The sequence below is a fragment of the Colias croceus genome, chromosome 21 (assembly GCF_905220415.1).
Source record: "Colias croceus chromosome 21, ilColCroc2.1".
NCBI lineage: Eukaryota > Metazoa > Arthropoda > Insecta > Lepidoptera > Pieridae > Colias > Colias croceus.
The window spans coordinates 2,701,517-2,724,383 of NC_059557.1; the positions used below are offsets into that span (position 1 = coordinate 2,701,517).

Consider the following 22,867-nt stretch of genomic DNA (forward strand, 5'->3'; position numbering starts at 1 on the left):
TCTAATTTTAAAAAGGCCCAATCAAAAAAGTTTTCAAAAAAAAATAACAGTTTAATGTGACTTTGACGTAAGAATATTCCAACAGTTCTATTGTGGTTCTAATGCTTTTCTAATGTTTCTGGACAAAACAGGCGTTTAACATAATCATTAACTCAAAAATAAATATATGACAACAAATAAAACATACGACTTTTTTAATTTCCATAACTCAACCGCAATCCGCAATAGATCTTCAATATCTGTACATAAATAATGTAATTAGATAACAAAATATTTTCTGTGAAACGAAACGTTCCGTTTTCGACAAGTAGGTAACGTGAAACGTCAACCACTTACCACAGACGTCAACGATGAATGACGATGACCACTGGTGATGAAAATTGAAATTTGATTTGTCAAAAAACTGAGAAAACGATCATAAAAACACGTAGACAAAGTTTATTAAACTCAACAATTTTAAGTTTTAAGTTATAAAATGCCTCAAAGCGATAGTGATGACTTTGAAAGTGCAGATGAAGGGCATGTAAGCACTGGAAAAAAAGATAGGAAGAAACGAAACTCCTCATCAAACTATAGTGATAATTTAGAATTGGATAGTCCTACATCCAAAACTAAACCCCCAGATGCATCTAAAAATGTATGTTCTATCATCCTTATTAACTAATAAAAATATATCAGGTTTATAATTCTGTTCAATCTATTTTTTTAGATTTCCTGCAACAAAGTATAATTTATACTTTAATTAAAATTCATAATTTTACGAATTTCAGTTGGCAACAGATGGTTGGGATGACTTTGAAATAGAAGACAATGAAACTGTTGAAATTTGTGAAGAGCCTAAAGTTTCTAGAACAAATAATGAACCTAAACCCAAGCAAGAAAGTTCCCAAGACACCGGCTGGGATGATTTTGATGATTGGGGACAAAGTGATTCCATCAGTACTGAGGTAAATATTGAAATTATTATTAATTTACTTATTAATGTTTAAATATTTTAAGCAATTAATTTAAGCATGGTTCTCATATTTGAGAAAATTAATTAGCTTAGCATATTGCTTGATTAACATATTTTAACTTCAATGAAAATCTCATGTCCTTGTTTTACATGGTATTTTGTGTACATTTTCAGTATAATTGTATTTCTAAACTGGCTCTACTATTAAAAATAAATTACCTAAGTATAAATGACATAAATGTAACTGTAACAAAGTCTTATAAAACACATTTCAGCCACCTAAACAGCAAAAACCAGACCACAATATTCAAACCATCACCGATAGGCTGGCCAATACCACCACTAAGAGTGCTTCATCAGACATTCAAGGTGTTACCGACAAGCTGGCCACTAGCACCACTATGAGTGCTTCACCAGACATTCAAGGTGCTGACAAGCTGGCCGCTGCACCCACTAAAAGTGACAGCTGGGGTTGGGGCTGGGGTGTCGACACCCTGTTGAGTACAGCTACTGCTGGTATTAGTAACATTACAAGTCAAGTATCGCAGGTAAGATGTGATAAGATAATATCTGTATGAATAACAAGTCAATAACTGCGTTAAAAACAACCGACTTCAAACTTGCACTTGCAACATTTACAAATACAGACAAAAATGCTCATAAAATAAAAACTACTGGGCCTATCCGAATAAAATATTTATGGGACCAATTCGACACCATCCCGCATCGAACAAAAAAAGAATCACGTAAATCGGTTCAGAAACCTCGGAGTAATCGGTGTACATACATAAAAAAAAAACCTACCGGCTGAATTGATAACCTCCTCCTTTTTTTTTGAAGTCGGTTAAAAAAAATATGTTCTTAATTACAAATTAAATAAATATTCAGGACAATTTTCACACACAGCACGATCTGATCCCATACTAAGCTTTCACTTGTATTATGGAAACCAGATGGCTAATAAAAATTCATATATCATTTTAAATAAATACTTATATAGATAACTAGCGGTCCGCCCCGGCTTTGCCCGTGGTACATATGAAAAATAGATGTTGGCCGATTCTCAGACTTACCCGATATGCACAGAAAATTTCATGAGAATCGGTCAAGCCGTTTCGGAGGAGTATGCAGACTAACATTGTGACACGAGAATTTTATATATAAGACGAGAATTTTATATATAAGATTAACACCCAGACACAGAGCAAACATATATGTTCATCACACAAATATTTGCCCCGGGTGGGAATCAAACCCATGACCAGTGGCTTGGAAGGCAGGGTCACTACCAACCAAGCCAACCGGCCAGTCCAATTAGTTGGGTTGTCTCAAGCATTCATCATAATTGATGGAACAGGTTGTTTTTTTTTTTATATTTCAGATAATATGCAATGGATTAACTAATTTTAATGCCACATTCACTGACTTCAAAACTTAAATGGATATAAATCAGAAGACTATAAAATGGTCATAGATTAAATATGTTAAATATACGTCATGTTAATCTACTTGAATACTTTTCCTTCATTCAAGGTTATTTTTAGTTTTCGAAATGAAAGCTATTGTATGATTAATCATTATAGCATTTATTGAAGAATTTATCACATAACTATATATGAAAATTTATGCTAACCAAGATGTTTATATATAAAAACATATAAAACACACGGAGTTAGTTTCCTACATACTGTCTACTAGCCGTTCCCCGCGGTTTCACCCGCATTGCTCCGCTTCTGTTGGTCTTAGCGTGATGATATGTAGCCTATAGCCTTCCTCGAAAAATGGGATATCTAACACCGAACAAATTTTTTAAATCGGACCAGTAGTTCCTGAGATTAGCGCGTTCAAAGAAACAAACAAACTCTTCAGCTTTATAATATTAGTATAGATTAATTTTATAGAACATATATTTCAGGGCATATCAACAGTCCTCGAAACTGGTATAGGAGCCCCTGACCCAGAGGAGCTTGCTCGTAAAACAGCAAAAAGTAGTGAAGTACCAGCTACAGAGCAGAGTAAGGCAGAAGCTAAATCTGAAGATGTGCCTAATGATAGTGCGTTTCAGTTTGGTAGTTTGTTGTCAGGAGTTACCAAGTTTGTTGAGACTACTGGTGAGTCTATCTTTAATGTAATTAGGGTGTTATAACCCTTTAACTAAAAAGTAATCTGCAATATGCTGTTGAGAACATTTTTATTTGTTTACTAGTGGTCCGCCCCGGCTTCGCCCTTGGTACATGTTTACGTTTTCTCGATATATTCAATCTATATTCAATCTCAAGACGTAACGTCACGATCCATCCTCGTACTTCAAGGAATATAATAAAAAAAGAATTATCGAAATCGGTTCAGCCGTTCTCGAGTTATGCGCTTACCAACACATTTTGCGATTCATTTTTATACATATATAAAGATGTTGTACATTTAATAAGCGAAATGTCTGCTTAATCTATAGTATTTTGTTGAATTTTGACGCCTTGTGTGCAAATTATTAATTATACACACACACACAGGCTCGCGTGGGCTCATCGGCCGATCGCCCCTCCCGCCCCGCGCGCCTTATCCAGCGACCGGCACTCTCAGCTTCGCGGCTCGTGCGAACAGTCGAACACACGCATTAATAATTACAATTTGTTTGGACTTGTCTTTATGTAAATTGCCGAGCACAAATATAAACCTTGAACTACCATTACGCCTTCTTATTTCACCGGCGACGAAGCCACCAAAGCCGCAACCAGCCTCTACATTTTGGTCCTTCGAGCCGGATATCAAATCAGCACCTATACAGAGGAAGGAATCGCGCACGTGGCAGCCGTTTCGCCGGTGAAGACATACCTACCTGCGGAGCTGAGAGTCACCATTGGAAGCATCGAACTCGCACCTACTTCAATGGGAAATTTGTGAGAACCGGGGAGGTGGCGTTATTGTGAGTTCGTTCCAATTTTTTCCATTGGGAATTTAATATTGAATCTTTCCGATTCATTTCAATTGAAACTCATTAAATATATCTCATTTTGCTTTTTACTTTCGCCTTTAGTGCGTATCTAAAAGCCTTACCAATTATTATTTGTTTCGTGCATTGATATATGCCGAAACTTCATTAAATCATTATCTACCAATTACATCGAGATTTAACTGCGGTTAATCTCATTTAAATAACATTAAATTAAAAACATTACCTAAAGATTATTTCTTTTCTTTCTCATTAATTTATAAAATTAATTGCAGCATTTTATTGCTATAAAATCTCATAAAATCATTTTCTAGTTCTCAGATTGTGTCATCTGTACATTAACTGTTAAAAACATAATTCATTAGAAACTAATTATAATTTATTGCTTTCGTCTTACAGTTGATCCATTGTGAATCACGCGCAGCGCAACGTGACTTGCATTCAGGTGGTTACGCGGCGGTAACCGATCCCTATTATACCGAATCACCCTCACTTCATATTCACAAATATAAGTATTCTCGTTTATTCATTTCATAATTATTTTACTGTTCTGTGTTTTTTGTGATTGATTAGTGTCAGAGTTGTGTGCTTTAGCTAAACTAATAGTTCAGGTAAATTAATATTTCTATCGTAAGTAGGTCAACTATTAAATTAAATACGAAATGGATATTTCAGCTTTAAAGAAACAACGTGGTACATGTAAACAGAAATTAACAAATTTTAAAAGGTTTTTAGATCCTCTCGATGAGTGTAAATCATTAACTAGACTTCAAGCAAGTGAACTTAGTGTTCGTTTGTCAAGATTCGAAGAACTTTATACCGAATTTGATAATATTCAAACTAATATAGAACAATTATGTGATTCTTCAGACGATGAACGCGAGGAGTTCGAGAGCAAGTATTTTAGCACTTTCGCGGTTGCCAAGGAGGCGCTGGCGCGGAGCGGCGACAGCGCCCCAAGGGACGTCGACTTATCGGTCTCAGGTTCTAGTTCTGTGCACGGAGGTAGGCCAAACCTTAAACTTCCTACTATCCACTTACCTAGCTTTTCGGGTCGGTATCAGGACTGGCTTGAATTTCATGACACATTTAGTTCACTCATACACTCAGATGAATCAATTAACGAAATTACAAAATTTCATTACCTACGCGCATCTCTAAAAGATAGTGCAGCTTTGATTATTCGAGCGCTAGATTTTTCAGCTGATAATTATAGTATTGCTTGGGATCTACTCTGTGATCGCTACAACAATAAGCGACTTCTTGTCAATAATCACATTCAGTCAATTTTTAATATCGAAACATTAACTAAGGAATCATCCAAGGGTATGCGTAATATTATCGATAATGTAAATAGAAATCTTAGAGCACTAAAGACACTGAATTTACCTACTGAACACTGGGATGCACTTATCATCCACATTTTGTCGAATAAATTAGATTCAGTTACAAGTCGGGAATGGGAAACGTACCGCAACACATTTAAAGACTTACCTACGCTTGAAAATCTTCTTACATTTCTTAAAAACCGGTCTGATTTACTAGAAACAATGGAGGAAGCCAGCGCTAAACGCCGGCACAGCGACGTCACGCATAATCGTCAGAAATCATTAGTTGTCAATTCTTTATCTCCTCCTACTACGAATAATAAACCACAATATGCTTGTCCGTTATGCAAGCAGAATCATCCAATATACCGTTGTCAGAAATTCAAGTCACTTTCATTAGAACACAGAATGCAAAAAGCTAAAGGCTTAAAATTATGTTTAAATTGTTTGCGTCAAGGGCACAATGCCAACGCATGTAAATTCGAATCTTGCCGTTTTTGTAACAATAGACTGAACAGCTTATTACATAAACACTTACCTTCGGATGCGACGTCCTCAGCTCCCGATCAAAATGTTGTTCTATGCGCGGCGCCGCCGCTGGCGCAGCCCACGCAGATGCAACCTGAAACAGAAAAACCTAAAAATTATAATACAGAAGACAATATCGTCTTATCAGCAATTCATAATAATTGTGTCTTACTGTCCACTGCTTTAATCCAAGTGCAGGATAGGCATGGCCACAAACACACAGTGCGAGCCTTATTAGACAATGGTAGCACATCAAGCTTCATTACCGAGAATTTATTAACTAAACTTGACTTACCGACCGTTTCGACTTCGTCATTAGTTGAAGGGTTGAATTCCCAATCATCACAATTAACTAAACGATGTGAAGTTGTCATATCGTCGCTTATCAACTCATACACGCAGAATATTAATTGTTTTGTAGTGCCGCGAATTACTCAAAACTTACCCACTGCGTATATTAACTATAAATTATTAAATATACCAGAAAACATTACTTTAGCTGATCCTACATTCAATGTGCCGTCTCAAGTAGACATGCTGCTTGGAGCGGACATATTTTGGAGTGTTTTATGCTCAAAAAATATATATTTAGGTAAAAATATGCCCACATTAAGCCAGACCACGCTTGGTTGGTTAATATCAGGTCTAGTTCAGATACCTAATAATTTAAATACAGTCCACTGCAATCATATTACTTTGTCTCATGATAATCAACTTCACAATCTTGTTTCACAATTTTTTGAGCATGAAACTGTACCTACTCATAAACAAATATCAAAAGAAGAAAAAGAATGTGAAGAACATTTTTCGAAAAATACATCACGGCTGCCTGACGGGCGGTTTGTTGTGACCATACCTTTGAAAGAATCTCCCATCAAACTGGGTGAATCATACGAGCGAGCTTTGTCTAGATTTTTATCATTAGAGCGTAGATTTAGTAAAGACCCGGTATTCAAGGAACAATATTGTAAATTTATTAAAGAATATATCACCTTAAATCACATGTACGAAAATAAAAATCCTGAAAAAGATATATACACTTACCTGTTGCCGCATCACGGTGTTTGTCGTGAAACCAGTTTATCTACCAAATTACGCGTCGTATTTGATGCCTCTGCAGTCACGACCTCTGGTCTGTCATTTAACAATATACAAAATATCGGTCCAACTGTACAAGATGACCTCTATAGTATTTTAGTTAGAATGCGCCAACATAAATTCATTGCCACTGCAGACGTGGAAAAAATGTACCGCATGATCTATGTTCACGAAGATCAGCATCAGTTGCAACAAATATTATGGCGGTTTGAGCCTTATGAACAAATAAAACAATATAAGTTAAAAACAGTAACATACGGTACGGCATCCGCGCCTTACCTTGCGACTAGATGTTTAAAACAACTCGGTTTAGAATGTCCCGATAAAGTTATTTCTGAAATTATTCAACGCGATTTTTATGTTGATGACCTCATAACTGGAGCATCATCCGAAAAAGAATTACTACAAATCTGTAAGGGAGTCATAAAGCAGTTACAATCAGGTCAATTTCATTTAAGAAAGTGGTATTCAAACTGTCCTCATATCATTAACGAAATCGTTAATGAAAGTGTAAATGACGGATTACTTAACTTGAGTAACAACGAATATTCAAAAACATTGGGTCTCCTTTGGTCGTGCAAAGAAGACAAGTTAATGTTCGCAGTAAATATAAAAGAAAACAAACTCGTTAGTAAGCGTACTATTTTATCGATCATGTCACAAATCTTTGACCCATTAGGCATAATTAACCCATGCATACTTAACGCAAAAACTATCTTGCAAAAACTGTGGTCTTTAAAAATTACATGGGATGAGAACGTTCCTGCAGATATTGCAAGCTGTTGGCAAAAATTCATTGATTCTTTACTATATATCAACCATATACGCGTTCCGAGATGCATTGTTTGCGATGACTCAGCGATCATTGAGCTCCATTCATTCAGTGACGCATCGAGTTATGCGTATTCGGCTTGTGTTTACGTTAAATCCGTTTCTTACAATAATAACGTTTCTGTTCACTTATTGACAGCGAAAAGTCGAGTCGCTCCATTGAAACAGACAACTGTACCGCGGCTGGAATTGTGCGGAGCACTTCTCGCTGCAAAATTAGTAGATAAAGTAAAATCATCGCTTAGATTACACATAAATAATTGTATTTATTGGTGTGATTCAACTATTGTGCTTGGTTGGATAAAATCTTCAAAAACTCATTTATTAAAGCCGTTTGTTTTTAATAGAATTCAAGAGATTCTTGACAGAAGCGAGTCATCTGCCTGGCGTTACGTACCCACCAGCGTTAACCCCGCCGATATAGGCTCACGAGGGCTAGACGCTAAACAATTAGAAACTTGTGCATTATGGTGGACTGGGCCAGCATTCCTGGCGCAAGATGACTCATCATGGCCAACCCAACCAACAAGCTATAAGCAATCTGAATTACCAGAATTTAAGGTTCAATGTAACTTGTCGACTACTCAATTAGATCATATCACATATTATTCAAATTTATTTAAACAATTCTCTAGTTTCAACCGATTACAACGTATTGTGGCTTACGTTCAAAGGTTCATTCATAATTATTGTAATAGGAAAAATAAGCGTAGTGGTCACCTAACAATCCATGAACTCAATTCTGCTCTAAGCGCACTTTGCAGATTCGCACAGCGTGAACATTTTTCACAAGAATATACGTTATTGAAAAATAATAAAAATTTACCTATTAAAAATTCATTATGCAATTTAAATCCATTCTTTAACAAAGCTGACGAACTTATGCGAGTGGGAGGTAGACTTAATAACTCTTTTTATGATTTTGACACAAAACACCCCATATTGCTTTCATCAAAGCATCACCTCGCAGAACTCATATTCAGACAATATCACATTTGGCTTATGCACGCTGGTCCACAGTTGCTTTTGGCTACCTTGCGTCACAAATTTTGGGTTATTGGGGGCAGAAACTTGGCTCGCAAAACAGTTCAAAGATGTATTAAATGTTGTCGTTTCTCGGGAAGGATTATACAACCAATCATGGGCAATCTTCCCGAACAGCGCTTGCATGCTGAGTTTCCGTTCACCAACACTGCTGTTGACTACGCCGGGCCGGTCATGATACTGAACCGTAAGGGACGAGGAAGTAGAACTATGAAATCTTATCTTTGCATATTTGTGTGTTTAGCCGTCAAGGCCGTGCACATAGAACTTGTGACCGATCTGAGCAGTGAGTCATATTTAGCTGCATTAAATAGATTTATTGCTCGTAGGGGCAAACCAACAAACATTTTTTCTGATAATGGAACAAATTTTGTAGGCGCATGTAACGAATTATCTAAATTCCTTAAACAGAATTCTGATACTATTAAATCACAAACATCGAACATGTCAATTAACTTTAGATTTTCACCAGCTTATAGTCCACATTTTAACGGATTAGCTGAGGGTTCGGTTAAATCATTTAAACACCACTTGAAGCGAGTAGTAGGTTGTACTAATTTAACTTATGAAGAAATGAATACGGTTCTTGTACAGATTGAGGCGATCTTGAACTCAAGACCCCTCACCCCTATTTCTTCAGATCCATCGGATCTTACAGCTCTCACACCATCGCATTTTTTAATTGGACGAACAATAACATTTCTGCCTACTCCTCAGGTCAAGGAAACTACTGCTGTGCACACTCTTTCCCGATATATGAGAACACAGCAACTGAAAACCCATTTCTGGAATAGATTTCATAAAGAATACATTACAGAACTTCAAAAACGACAGAAATGGCGCAAAGATGGAGGACAGCTCAAACTTGGAGAAATGGTCGTAGTAAAAGATGAGCGACTGCATCCCAACCAGTGGCTTCTGGGACGAGTGACTCGCCTCCACCCCGGCTCCGACGGCGTGACCCGCGTGGCTGACGTCCTCACCTCTTCAGGGATACAACGACGGGCCTTTAACCGACTGTGTCCCCTACCCATCGAAGATCAGAACTCCGTTCCTGGGCCGGCAACATGTTGACGCCTTGTGTGCAAATTATTAATTATACACACACACACAGGCTCGCGTGGGCTCATCGGCCGATCGCCCCTCCCGCCCCGCGCGCCTTATCCAGCGACCGGCACTCTCAGCTTCGCGGCTCGTGCGAACAGTCGAACACACGCATTAATAATTACAATTTGTTTGGACTTGTCTTTATGTAAATTGCCGAGCACAAATATAAACCTTGAACTACCATTACGCCTTCTTATTTCACCGGCGACGAAGCCACCAAAGCCGCAACCAGCCTCTACATTGAATAACATATAAATTTTATGAATTACATTGCAACATTCATAATACATTTACATATTTGAAGAAAAATTGCTATTGTTTGTGCATTAACTTTGTTATAGTATAATTTATACACCATATTGTACACACTGGAGTGTCACTTCACTGTAAACTACTTTTTCTACTGCTATGTTTCCTAATTATTTTTATTTAAATATAATCTCCATTCTTATAATACATTTCTAATCTATAAACGCAAAATTCCAGGGACAAAAGTTATAGCCGGTGGTCTAGATACCCTCGAAACGATAGGCAAAAAGACGATGGAAGTCCTCCAAGATGGGGACCCCGGTTTGGCAAAGAAACGGGCCTTACTAGGACTGGATAATGACAAGCCGGTATTATCGCAGATATTGAGAGAGGCAAAGGAAAAAGCGGAGGAGGAGGATAAAATTAGGGAAGCGAAAAGAGAAGCAAAAGAAGTGCATTATGAATCGCTGTTTGATGATTTTGAAGGTGAGATAATTTTTATAAGTTATAACTGTTTTTTTGCGCTTAAATTATTCAATTGATGGTAATTACAGTAAATTATTTAAACTCAAACAATCATTTCTTCAATCAGACTTCTTTATTTGTCCGTTAGATAATAATGTACGATGATGAACAGATGGTTAAAGAGATATAAGATTTTATTTGAATATAAAGCTTCAGAAAAATATTTTTTAGATGTTTGGTTTGATGAACAGTTCCTAAATAAAATATACAAAAGGAATCAATATATAATTCGCTTTGGTATCCGCATATTTTTTTATTACATATTTTACTAGCTGTTGCCCGTGGTTTCACCCTCATTGCTTCTCTCCTGTTGGTCTTAGCGTGATGATATATAGCCTATAGCCTTCCTCGATAAATGGGCTATCTAAAGTAAACATGGAATTAAAAATCATTTATTTTATACTAGTGGTCCGCCCCGGCTTCGCCCGTGGTACATATTTCGCAATAAAAGGTAGCCTATGTCCTTTCTCGGGTATCAAAATATCTCCATACCAAATTTCATGCAAATTGGTTCAGTAGTTTAAGCGTGATTGAGTAACAGACGGACAGAGTTAATTTTGCATTTACAATATTAGTATGGATAGCCCATTAATAAAAATTAATCATTATTATATAAAGCATGATGATAATTCCCAGGTCTAGTACACCTAGAAGCGCTGGAAATGCTCTCCCGTCAAGTGAACATGAGGATAGAGGAACGTCTTCGAAGCGCTGAGCCTGACAAGCGGCAGGATATCAAGGAGACATTGCAGCAGATTGCTGGTATGTGTGTGTGTTTGTTTTTGAGATAGTGAGAACAATTATGTAAGTTTACAAACACACACACAACACTTCACTTACTAGCTGTAAAATGTTCTGTGTTTGTGATTGTTTAGTATACTTACATGCGTTGTGTTGGTGAGATATAAAGATTTACGGTCTTACTAATAAAATGTTACCCATTCGCTATGCAGTGGATTAGTTGTTGCAATAACCTGTCTTGTTTTTATGATTGACGTTTCATGTGAGCAAGAGCAGGACACAGCTATGGTTGAAAATGTTAGAAATTTATCCATTGTATAACTTTTTATTAGTAAGGCCGTTAGGGTATATTAAATTTTCTAATTTTGTTGATAAAGATGTGTAATTCATTTTATTGGTTGTTGGAAGCTATAAAGACTAAAAAGCATGCAAACAAATCATTATTTCATTTTCAAACATGATTAACTTCTTTTAACATTTTAATGAAATCTTTTAAAAATCATTAATTATAACAAACTTTGATTTAAGTTACATACTTTGAAATCATACAAATGGATTGAGATTAATATTCTTGAATGAATGAATGAAAATGAATGAAAAATACTTTATTGCACAATTAATACAGGATTATAAACTAAGAGCCATACAAGTAATAACATGTACAGAGGGCGGTCTTATCGCTGTAAGCGATTTCTGCCAGACAACCCGAAAATTTAGAATTCTTCTTTTTAATTTAAAAAAAATATTATGAATATACATTGTTTTACTTACAATATTTACTGTAAACTATATTAGAGACAAATAAGAATACTAAAAGTAACATAAATAAAACCAATACGTATCACATAATCTCATTCTTTTATTAACAACTAGCGGTCCGCCCCGGCTTCGCCCGTGGTACATATTCACGTTTTCTCTTCATAAGAACCATCCTCGAACTTCAAGGAATATTATAAAAAAAAAATTAACGAAATCGGTTAAGCCGTTCTCAAGTTATGCGCTTACCAACACATTTTGGGATTCATTTTTATATTTAACAATAATTTCCAGAGCTCTGCGAGATGCCAGAAGACGATGACGACGATGACGCTGATGATGAAGAGCATCCGCCGGACATGTCCAAGGAGGATATATTCCACGAGAAACTGCAACGGGCCACAAGGGATATTGGACTGAAGATGCAGTTTCAGCCACTTATTAAGTAAGTCAAAGACTTGCTGATATCTGATAGCTTATTCAGCACTTAATGTATATTTACATAACATAATATAAGGTCAAATGAACAGGATGATGATACACTATTCAAAAATAATCGAGTTTTATTATCTATACTATAATATTCTAAAGCTGTAGTTTGTTTGTTTGAACGCACTGATCTCAAGAACTACTGGTCCGATTTGAAGCATTCTTTTGGGTGTTGGATAGCCCATTTATCGAGGAAGGCTATAGGCTATATATCATTACGCCAAGTACAACAGAAGCGGAGCCATGCGGGTGAAACCGCGGACCTCAGCTAGTGATTAAATAAATTGATCAATGTCAGTTCTTATGTAAGTTGCAAGGCTGTATGTTCGTAGTTTTGAATTTTTTACACCAAATAATAAAAGATGAGTTGCAGTCTGCTGAAAATTGTTAGATTTAGAGTTAACTAGCTTCCGCCCACGACTTTGTACGTGTATCCCCGTTTTTCCCTGTTCCCGTAAGAATATCGGAAAATCCTATCTTAGGGGACGCCTACGTCCTAACATCAACCTGCATGCCAAATTTCAGCCCGATACGTCCAGTGGTTTGGGCTGTGCGTTGATAGATCACTATATCAGTCACCTTTGAGTTTTATATATATAGATTATATATATCAATATATGCATTGTAGAGATCTTAGCAAATGGAATAAGTTTGATAACAATAATTCACTTAAGCATAATGACTAGCAGGGCCTTGTGGTATATTTTTTATTTACTCTCAAGGCATTGTAATATGTTTATTGAAGTGAAAACTTCTTTAGCGGCGTTGGGTATAAAATCTTAAACTCGCGTCAGGACACGTGGCCTGATCGATAAAGCGTAAGACGGATACCATTCCAAAATATCAAACATGCTGAACGTAACGTAACGTAACGTTAATAATCAAGTTTTCACTTCTGCCGGCACTCCCGGAGTGCAACCCGTCTTTTTTTTTATTTATTTTTTACCCTGTTTAACATGAATGTCACCTGTTTGCAGACAGTACACGGACACGCTGGCCGGGTTCGCCACACCCGGCGCCCACCCGCGCGCGGTGTACAAGCGCGCCGTGAGCTGCCTCGCGTGCGGCACCGCGCTGTGCGTGCAGCTCTACCACAAGACGTGCGAGATGCTGCTGGTGAAGCCGCGCCGCTCTACTGCCGACGAGGCGGACGCGCTCGCGCAGTGAGTACAGTGATATAGATAGTACATAGACCGTACACGGATACGCTCGCCGGGTGTATGGCACCCGCTGCGGGGTGACCGTGTTTGCGTAGTGAGTACAGTGATAGATAGTACATAGACAGTACACGGATACGCTCGCCGTGTGTAAGGCACCCGCTGCAGGGTGACCGTGTTTGCGTAGTGAGTATAGTGATACAAATATGTAGTACATAGACGTATGCGCTGGGTTTGTTACACCCGGATCCGGATGCTTACACAATTTGCAGACTGTATGGAAAAGCTTTTATGGCTTTTTTCACGAAAATACACACAAACGCAGTAGATATAGTGATAAGTTTCTACATTTTTTCTTTTAAAACTCACATAAACAACATACGTCACGTAGTAGTTCAAATGGTTCTATTTTTTATAATATTCCTTATAAATTCTTACAAACAGTGCAGATGCCATTGCCAGCCGGATTCATCTAAGCAATGAATATAGCGTACATACATTCTGTACTCAGATTCAATTTCCGGGTTTGTCACACCCACTGCGCACGCGTTCGAAAGCAGAAAAACTGCACACAAGCCAGTACGCTTTAAAAGCTATAATAAAACATCACTACGAATGGAAGCAATGCATCAATGAAATTTTTTGGCATAAATGTGAAAGTATTTTTTCACTGTACACCAAAGTATTTCATTTTAAGAGCCGAAACAGTTGTATAGTTCAGCTTCTATCTTATGTACCAATAAACGTTAATCACTACATAGTATAAAACAAAGTTGCTTTCTCTGTCCCTATGTCCCTTTGTATGCTTAAATCTACTTAAAACTACGCAACGGATTTTGATGCGGTTTTTTTAATAAATAGAGTGATTCAAGAGGAGGGTTTTAGTATATAAATTATTAGTATTTAGACAAAGCGGGCGAAGCCGCGGGCGGTAAGCTAGTTTCTTCTAAAAACTAATACATAAAAAAATAATTATATTATTCAAATTGCAGATTGACGGTAGTTCTAACGAAACATATAAGTGAAATGGCGACATCATTCACCGAGAAACTCACTCAATTACCAGATGAAGAAAAGGATGTTATAAACAATTATATCACTAATATATTTTTAGAGGTAAGTTGTATACAAGCTAAGGAAAAGGGATAGAATATAGTGTAGAGTGGAAAGAGAGAAAGAGAAACTAAAACTCACAGCGAAACGAATTTATATGTTGGACATTAATTATGATTAAAAAGAAAAAGTAAAGCATTGTTTGTCATTCATTTATTGCAGTTATTAATTATTTTATTTACGAGCACGAAAGTTAAAGTCAGCGCTAACTACTATTGCATTGCAACAACAAATAAACTTTTACATATTGTGTTCTTATGTTTTGTATAACTGAACTAATATATCTAAAAATAACAAATTATCCCAATATATAAACAAATTATTATTATTCAGTCTTAGAATTTAAACAAAATTTTTGTTAATTTATATTTTTCTCTTTACAGGCCGGTAATAGTTCAAAGTACATCGAAAATGCGTTCCAGCTGACCTTGCCCATCATTCAAATAGGCGCAGTTTAAAATTAGTTTAAACTATAAAATAATAAATAAATTATGACCTCATGGATTTCATTAGATTCATCATAAATGGATATAGGATCTTTTTATAATAGTATAAATACACTATATTGTAAATGGCAAAGAACACAATAAAAATATCACAATATATAAATATGTACAAATTGAAGGCCTTATCGCTTATTAGCGATATCTTCCAAGCAATCTAGGATAGAAAATATTCGTCTTTCAATTAAAAATCATAATTGATATATGATCAGCTTGATAGTTAAAAACAATAATTATTATTATGTTCGTAGAATCTTAATGTATACCCTCATAGGAGGCCCGTGTCCCAGCAGTGGGAACGTATATGGGCTGATGATGATGATGATGATGAATCTTAATGTGTGTTCTCTTTTACACAATAAGTAATGAACTTATTTGGATAAAACTTTGCACACTAATAGTTTCTAAACCTTAATTACTCTCAGTTAATTTTCTATATAACAAATTTTGATAAAAGAGACTATAATTATTATAATAATGATTTTCCATGTTATTTATTTGATATAAGCAATTTTATTAATAATGAATTTTTTTAATTGTTTGTATAAAATATATTCCTTGTAATAAATAATATATAACAAGTCTATGACAATAAAGTTAATTTGTTATAATTTTGTGTTTTATTACCTCATAATATCTATATTTTGTATGGATGTATGGATGTTTGTTACTCTTTCACGTAAAAACTACCGAACCGATTACAATGAAATTTAGCACACATATAGAGGATAACTTGGATTAACACATAGGATAGTTTTTATCCCGGAAATCCCACGGGAACGGGAACTATGCGGGTTTTCCTTTGCAAACGCGGGCGGAAATCTAGTCATATAATATTTACATTGTAAGACAGGGGATTTGAGTGATATAGTTTTAAATTTTAATACATCTCTATATATTTTCCACTTGACTATTCTAATCGGTAAGAAAAGAAAGAAAACTTCAATAAAAAACGGTATATCTATAAGTTCACTTTAACTTTCACGAGATTATTTATCGTGAATGACGTATCTATCGTCGAATAGTTATAAACTATGACATATGTCAAAATTAGAACTCACGCGCACGGTGCAAAAATATGGTTACTACAGCGAGTGTAGTATAGTTTACTATACGTTATCTACTGTAGTATACTATTGCACCCTTGATTGCACCTCATGCTCTCATGGTAGGCTTTTTAGTTCCGCTACGGCACAATAGGGGCGCTGTACGAAATTTTATACAAACCGCTTACTACAATCGCTAGGGAGTATCGTGTGCGTAAACTCATGGTAGACCTACTGTGATCTGATGTGATCTATTAACCCGTCTAAAGAAAAATTATGATACAATTATCAAAAGAATTAAAATATTTCGAAGGTTCTAAAAACCTCAACAAACTGTTGCGTCTGTCAATCGAAAAATTTGTATGGATGCGCCACAGAGCAAGTAATGGATGCGCCGTTATACAGCGCATTTTATTTAATTTGTTTAATATTAAAATGAAGCAAGCTTACAGTACCCTAATTACGTCAAGTTCTATGTGTGCACTTATCTATTTTAAGTTATTTTGTTTTTTTAATTTTAAAATAAACTAGCGGTCCGCCCCGGCTTCACCCGTGGTACATGTTTACGTTTTCTCTACATAAGATCCATCCTCGTACTTCAAGAAATATAATAAAAAAAGAATTATCGAAATCGGTTTAGCCGTTCTAGAGTTATGCGCTTACCAACACATTTTGCGATTCATTTTTATATATAAGATTAAACTTAACTTAATATAGATTAAACTTAACGATTAAGTACATGATTTTACAAAATATCACAATCGTACGGTACACACAATCGGTCATTTGAATGTAACGGTCATTTCTCTACGTATAATTAAATTAAATACAGTGCCTATCTATGCTATTCTTACATTACAAAAGCCATTGTCATCACATCTGCCCAAAAGGGTTCGATTTGCGATTCCGTGACATTTGAAACGCGAGAGACGAAAGGTTTCGCAGAATTATTTGCTTTGTGTTGATCGATTGAGGAAAATAGTACCTTATATGTATTTATTTAAGAAAAGAAATACTACTTAGCTGTTACAATTAAAATAAGAAATTTTAATAACATTAATTATCCCGTACCTTCCCGTTAGGCTTGCCGGGTGTCCGGCTTTAGCCGGACATGTTAGGCTTTTTGCAGTCGCGTCCGGCCAAATATGTACGTGTTTGGCCTGTCCGGCTTTTGTCAGGCTTTTTGTCAGAGTGGCGATTCGTACGACGATGGGCGGACGAGCGCCCGACCCGAACGGACAAGGGCGAGCGGAGAGCAAACTATCTTCCGGCCGGCAAATATAACTAGATTTTGTTATTTTTTAAAGATTTTAAATTGTTCTATAAATACCTACTATAAAGTAAATTCTTACCTAGCCGTAAAATTAATATTATCTTTTTGTTACTTTCCAGAAGAATGATTATTTTTATTTGTTTTATTATATTTTTTAGTTTATAGTATTAAGAATGCCAAAAGAGAGCTATATTCATTTGTTTTTTAGTTTTAATAATATTTAATTATCTACAAAAGACTGATGATCCATTTGTAAGTAAAACTGTAATAGTGTAACTTAATAAACATTTCAAATTCGTAAACGAGTTTTTTTATTATAAATATTATGTCCATCTTTTAATAAATATCGAATATCCTCACTTTTCACCACGTATAAATACTTTTTTCAACAGCCCAGCTGTAAAAACATTATGTTTGGCAATAAAAAAAACATGTCCGGCTTTTAGGCTAAAATGTCCGGCCTTATATAGTGCGCAGTCCGGCCTTTGCATTTTATGGCCTGGCAACCCTACTTCCCGTACCTAGCTTCGCTCGGAGGTTTCACCCGCGTGGGTCCGCTCCTGTTGGTCTTAGCGTGATGATATAATTATTATAGCCTAGCCTTCCTCGATGAGGCTAACTAATACCGAATTTATTTTTCAAATCAGACCAGTAGTTCAAATCAATCAAACTTCAAACAAACAAACAAACTTCAGCTATATATATTGGTAGGTATATAGATGAATACACAGAACAGTAAGATGTTCTTACTGTTCTGTGGATGAATATTTGTATGGTGGAATGAAATGATCGATTGTTAACTTGTGTTTTATTTTTCGTGGCGGTTAAAAAATAGTTTTACTTACTGCAAATCTCTATTCTTATTTTTATCAAATAACGACAATTATTCAGGAGGCCTACTAGATCGAATGGGGAATATTCATGTTTTTCTTTTTTGTCTTAAATTAATAGTTTACTATTTTATAACGTAGAAAAAAATATTAATGGGCTTCAAAATACTCTAGATATTTTTAAAAATGAAACTTAAAACTTTTAAAAAATGTAAGCAGTTCAAACGCCGCCATTGTGCGCGCGCTTTGCGTGACGTCACATGACACGTCCAGTGGGTGTTTACCTTGTGTTTACTATGGAGTATGGAGTGATGATTCATACAATGTCGTGTCAAATGACGTCACATTTCGTTCGACCAGTGGTGGCGCGTTCTGGCAGTTTGAATTTCGCTCACTTATTTTGCACTTTTTGAATATTATTTTAGGGGTTTAAATAAAAAGTAAATAAAAAAAAATCCTTTTCATTATAATATTACGATAATAACTATTCGAGAAAAAAATATTTTAGGCCATTTAAAATTTTATGCATATTCCCTATTCCTACAGATTCCTACAGAGTATAATCATCACCCAGCTAAATAAATTAACTAACTTACAAATAAAAATAATTATTCATAACAGAATCAGCTTTGTCACCAAGCTAAACACATAAGCGTATAGGACATGCGTTAAAAATCAAACAATATAAAACATAATAATACGCACGTGCTGTAATTTCAATACATTGTTATAAACACGAGTAAATCCATTAGTATTATTATATTATCTGTTGTATTATTGAAATTACAAGTCATTGACACCTGGTATACCTACTTGTAAGGGTTGATTTTGCATCTGGGTAGACCTTTAACATGTGTTTGAATTTGAGCTTATAAAAAAGGAAGATAAAAAAGCATTCCAATTAAAGTTTGTACTTATAAGGTTTTACACGTAATGGGAGAAATCAATTTGATTAAAAATTCGATTTAATGCGAGATTCGAACCCGCTTCAGGTCGCTACGTTTTTTATTATTCAATTTTTAGCTACACTAAATACTTAGTTACTAACGAAAACATTTTTGACCATTTTCAAAACATGTAATACTTATATTTAATACTTAGGTGAAAGTTACATTTGTGCAATTTTCTATATATAATTAAAAAATATATTATTCTAAAGAGGAAAGATTGATTTATTATTATAGTAAGTCATTTTATTTATTTATTACAACAATAATAATCTGGGAGATTATTAATGTTATAAAGTCGATAATATAATCACAAAATTAGCGCTAATGATTAATTAATATAAACGCCTTCATTTTTATAAAACCAATCCTGTATAATAAAAGTTAATAAGATTCAATTATCAACTAACACACAGAGCTATACTAAAGTACTTAAGATTCCACGTATCCATTCACATCCTGAAAGAGTAAAAACAAAATGAACGCTTTCATTAAACCCCAAGACCGTACGTGTTCGTCAAATGTGTTACTATATTTGGTAATGGCAGGAAACTCTTTAACTGAATGACAATTGACAAAATCGGCAATAAATCAAACGATAGGTATTGTATGCGCGTGCGCACGGCGCATTCGTAAATCGGAATACACCTTTTGGAAAGGTGCATAACGCATCTGGTTATAATCCGTTTGGAAATTAGAAATGGTTAGAATTTAAGTTTCGCTAATACATCGTTTAGCACGTGAAAATGCGTTGGAAAAATTAAATTACATACCTACATTATTTGCTTTTTAATTGAGACATATAAGTAGTTACTTCAAGAGAAATCGGATTAAAAAAGTAACTCTTAGATTATTATTACTTTTATGTGAAGAAGTTTACGAAAGACGAAGCTTTGAATCCACCTTCGTCTTTTGTAGACGTACAATGTCTTGTACATCTTGAATAAAACAAATAAAAAAACACTAATAATATTATAGTTAGGTTATATCTACTTCCTGATGTTCAGTTTAAAATTTAAAAGATTTATTTGCCAATTCCTACAACTCTTTACAATCTAATTCACGAACAACGTCACAGAGAACAGCTTGTCTCACTGTTACAGATTTACACAAATGGCCGAGTAATAAATACGTTGAAATAATAAAAAAAATCCGCATCAACGCACCAGCGGGCGTGAGACAATACTACTTCCGAATGCTTCTCAGGTAGAACTGAGAGTACAGTCGGAAAGAAAATAAACAACAAAAAATACGAAAATATTTTTATTTATAAAAACAATAATTTATTATATTACTAGTGGCCCGCCCCGGCTTCGCCCGTGGTACATATTTCGCAATAAAAGGTAACCTATGTCCTTTCTCGGGTTTCAAAATATCTCCATACCAAATTTCATTCAAATTGGTTCAGTAGTTTAGGCGTGATTGAGTAACAGACAGACAGACAGACAGAGTTACTTTCGCATTTATAATATTAGTATGGATGTAACTGAACATAATATTATATTTGCGAACATTAGTTTATTCAATACTTATTAGAAAACTGCTACATTTAATTTGTAATCATCCTTGTGCTTGATATTGATATAGTAAAACCTTATGTAGATGTCTGTTATTTTTACAAAAATCAACCTGTGAATTAAAGTAAATTAAAAGATTATACCTTCAAACGAAAATGCTGCCTTGTCATGCCAAATAAAACCAAATGAGGAGTTCACGAGACTGAGTCAAACACGACATCCATGGTCGAAAATGTGACCAATAAATCTATTCGTATTCATATATAAAATTTCGACGAATTTTATATAAAACAGATTCTAGTCTAAAACAACTATTCCTTTCTAAAATCAAATAAAACTAATAAAACAAAGCACTCGAAACGACAGGTGTCGAAAGCACTTCTGAACGCGACAGTACCGGAAAGCGCGGTGTAAGTGCTCTTTGTGTCCATTTCCGCCATTTTTACAACCTCACTTCACTAGATGAAAGCTATAATGTGCTTCTCGAGAGCATTATAGTTTATTGCTTTGCCAATATTTTACAATTTTACGGTAAATAGCGGGTAGTTTCAAAGAAATCGTAAATTTCATTCATAAGAGGGTTGTAAATGTGTTTCATTAAATTATTTTACAATCTGGTTTGCAATTGTTTATTTCATATTTTCAATTGACAATGCAATAACTAAATGGCGTAAAATTTTTTACTGTGCAGAAAGGTATATTTGCTTGACCTATTTTTAGGTTTTAAAGTAAATACTTATGATGTTTGAACTTTGAACTATAATGAATATATTTTGCACAAATATAATCTATAGGTACCTACTTCTATACTAATATTTTAAATCCATAGTTTGTTTTTGTTTGTTTGAACGCGCTAATCTCAGGAACTGCTGGTCCGATTGGAAAAAATATTTTGGTGTTAGATAGCCCATTTATCAAGGACGGCTATATGAACATCACGCTAAGACCAACAGGAGTGGAGCCACGCGGGAGAAACCGTAGCTAGTCAAATATAAAAATCAATTAAATTTCAAATATCCTTTGATAATAATTAATATTAATTAATATACATAATATATCCTTTGATAATAATTATTAATAAATATCGATTCCATTTCGATACAAACATATAATTACATTTCGATAATCATAGAGACCGCAAGGCGCAAAACAATATTGTCATTAGTTATTAAATCCACCCCAAAATATAACACAATTCGTATCAATGCAAAATATACCTACAGTCTATAACCATATGGTTCAAAATACTATAATTACGATTCATTTTGACAGTCCAAACAGTTGTGTCACCATGTAATTTCACGGTATTGCCATGCCATATTGGCTTGCTTTTTCAATTATTAAATTCATAATCATTTCCGATACTTATTGTTTTGTGAAATTAAAAACGCGTGGTTCGGATGTAAACATGCGCACGTGTTTTTTAAAAACAATTTATTTTGTTGCGTGTTGGCTACACAATGATATAATAAGCTATTGATTTGGGGCAATTTTATATGATTGTGTATTGTCAATATGTCAGGTGTGTGCAAAAGAGTAATGGGTTAAATGATTAACGAAGTAAGTTTTATTTATTTTTATTACGCTGCTAACTGCTTACACCGTACAGTGGTGATTTGTTTGGAATTTTATATTATTAGCACAGATAATATAATACTACTAGTTACTAGTTACTTAGTATTATTAGTTTGGAATATTAACGTATTGTTTACAAAATATTCTTCGTGGGCAAGGAGTCCGTAATTTGTCACAATAGAATATCTAGATACCAATAGATAACTTTTTTACACTTTGTAATTAGATACTGCATTTGATCATACCAATTTATATTCGATTGAAAAATGTATAACATGGTTAAAACTTTCAAATTACTGAAACTT

The 22,867-nt window shown here is 34.9% G+C and overlaps 2 protein-coding genes across 5 annotated transcripts; both read left to right on the top strand.

Annotated features, from left to right (window-relative positions):
- The first annotated feature begins 349 nt into the window (after positions 1 to 349).
- Positions 350 to 15,612, top strand: LOC123701363 (protein FAM114A2). Its single transcript, XM_045648799.1, has 10 exons — positions 350 to 637; positions 771 to 947; positions 1,231 to 1,503; positions 2,871 to 3,066; positions 10,328 to 10,576; positions 11,252 to 11,377; positions 12,407 to 12,557; positions 13,579 to 13,764; positions 14,751 to 14,874; positions 15,255 to 15,612. The coding sequence occupies exons 1-10, from the start codon at positions 476 to 478 to the stop codon at positions 15,327 to 15,329; spliced, it is 1,719 nt and encodes a 572-aa protein (XP_045504755.1). The 5' UTR covers positions 350 to 475; the 3' UTR covers positions 15,330 to 15,612.
- LOC123701362 lies at positions 3,721 to 10,024 on the top strand. Of its 4 annotated transcripts, XR_006752733.1 has the most exons (4): positions 3,721 to 3,882; positions 4,305 to 4,350; positions 4,776 to 4,910; positions 9,452 to 10,024. XR_006752733.1 is itself a non-coding variant. In XM_045648798.1 (3 exons), exons 2-3 carry the CDS (start codon positions 4,779 to 4,781, stop codon positions 9,806 to 9,808), a joined length of 489 nt encoding a protein of 162 aa, XP_045504754.1. In that variant the 5' UTR covers positions 3,914 to 4,350; positions 4,776 to 4,778; the 3' UTR covers positions 9,809 to 10,024. The 4 variants fall into 4 exon arrangements, 3 of the variants coding, with proteins under 3 accessions (XP_045504754.1, XP_045504752.1, XP_045504751.1); XM_045648798.1 differs by lacking the exon at positions 3,721 to 3,882 and having other exon boundaries at positions 3,914 to 4,350; XM_045648796.1 differs by lacking the exons at positions 3,721 to 3,882; positions 4,305 to 4,350 and adding an exon at positions 4,357 to 4,516.
- Positions 15,613 to 22,867: the final 7,255 nt, after the last annotated feature.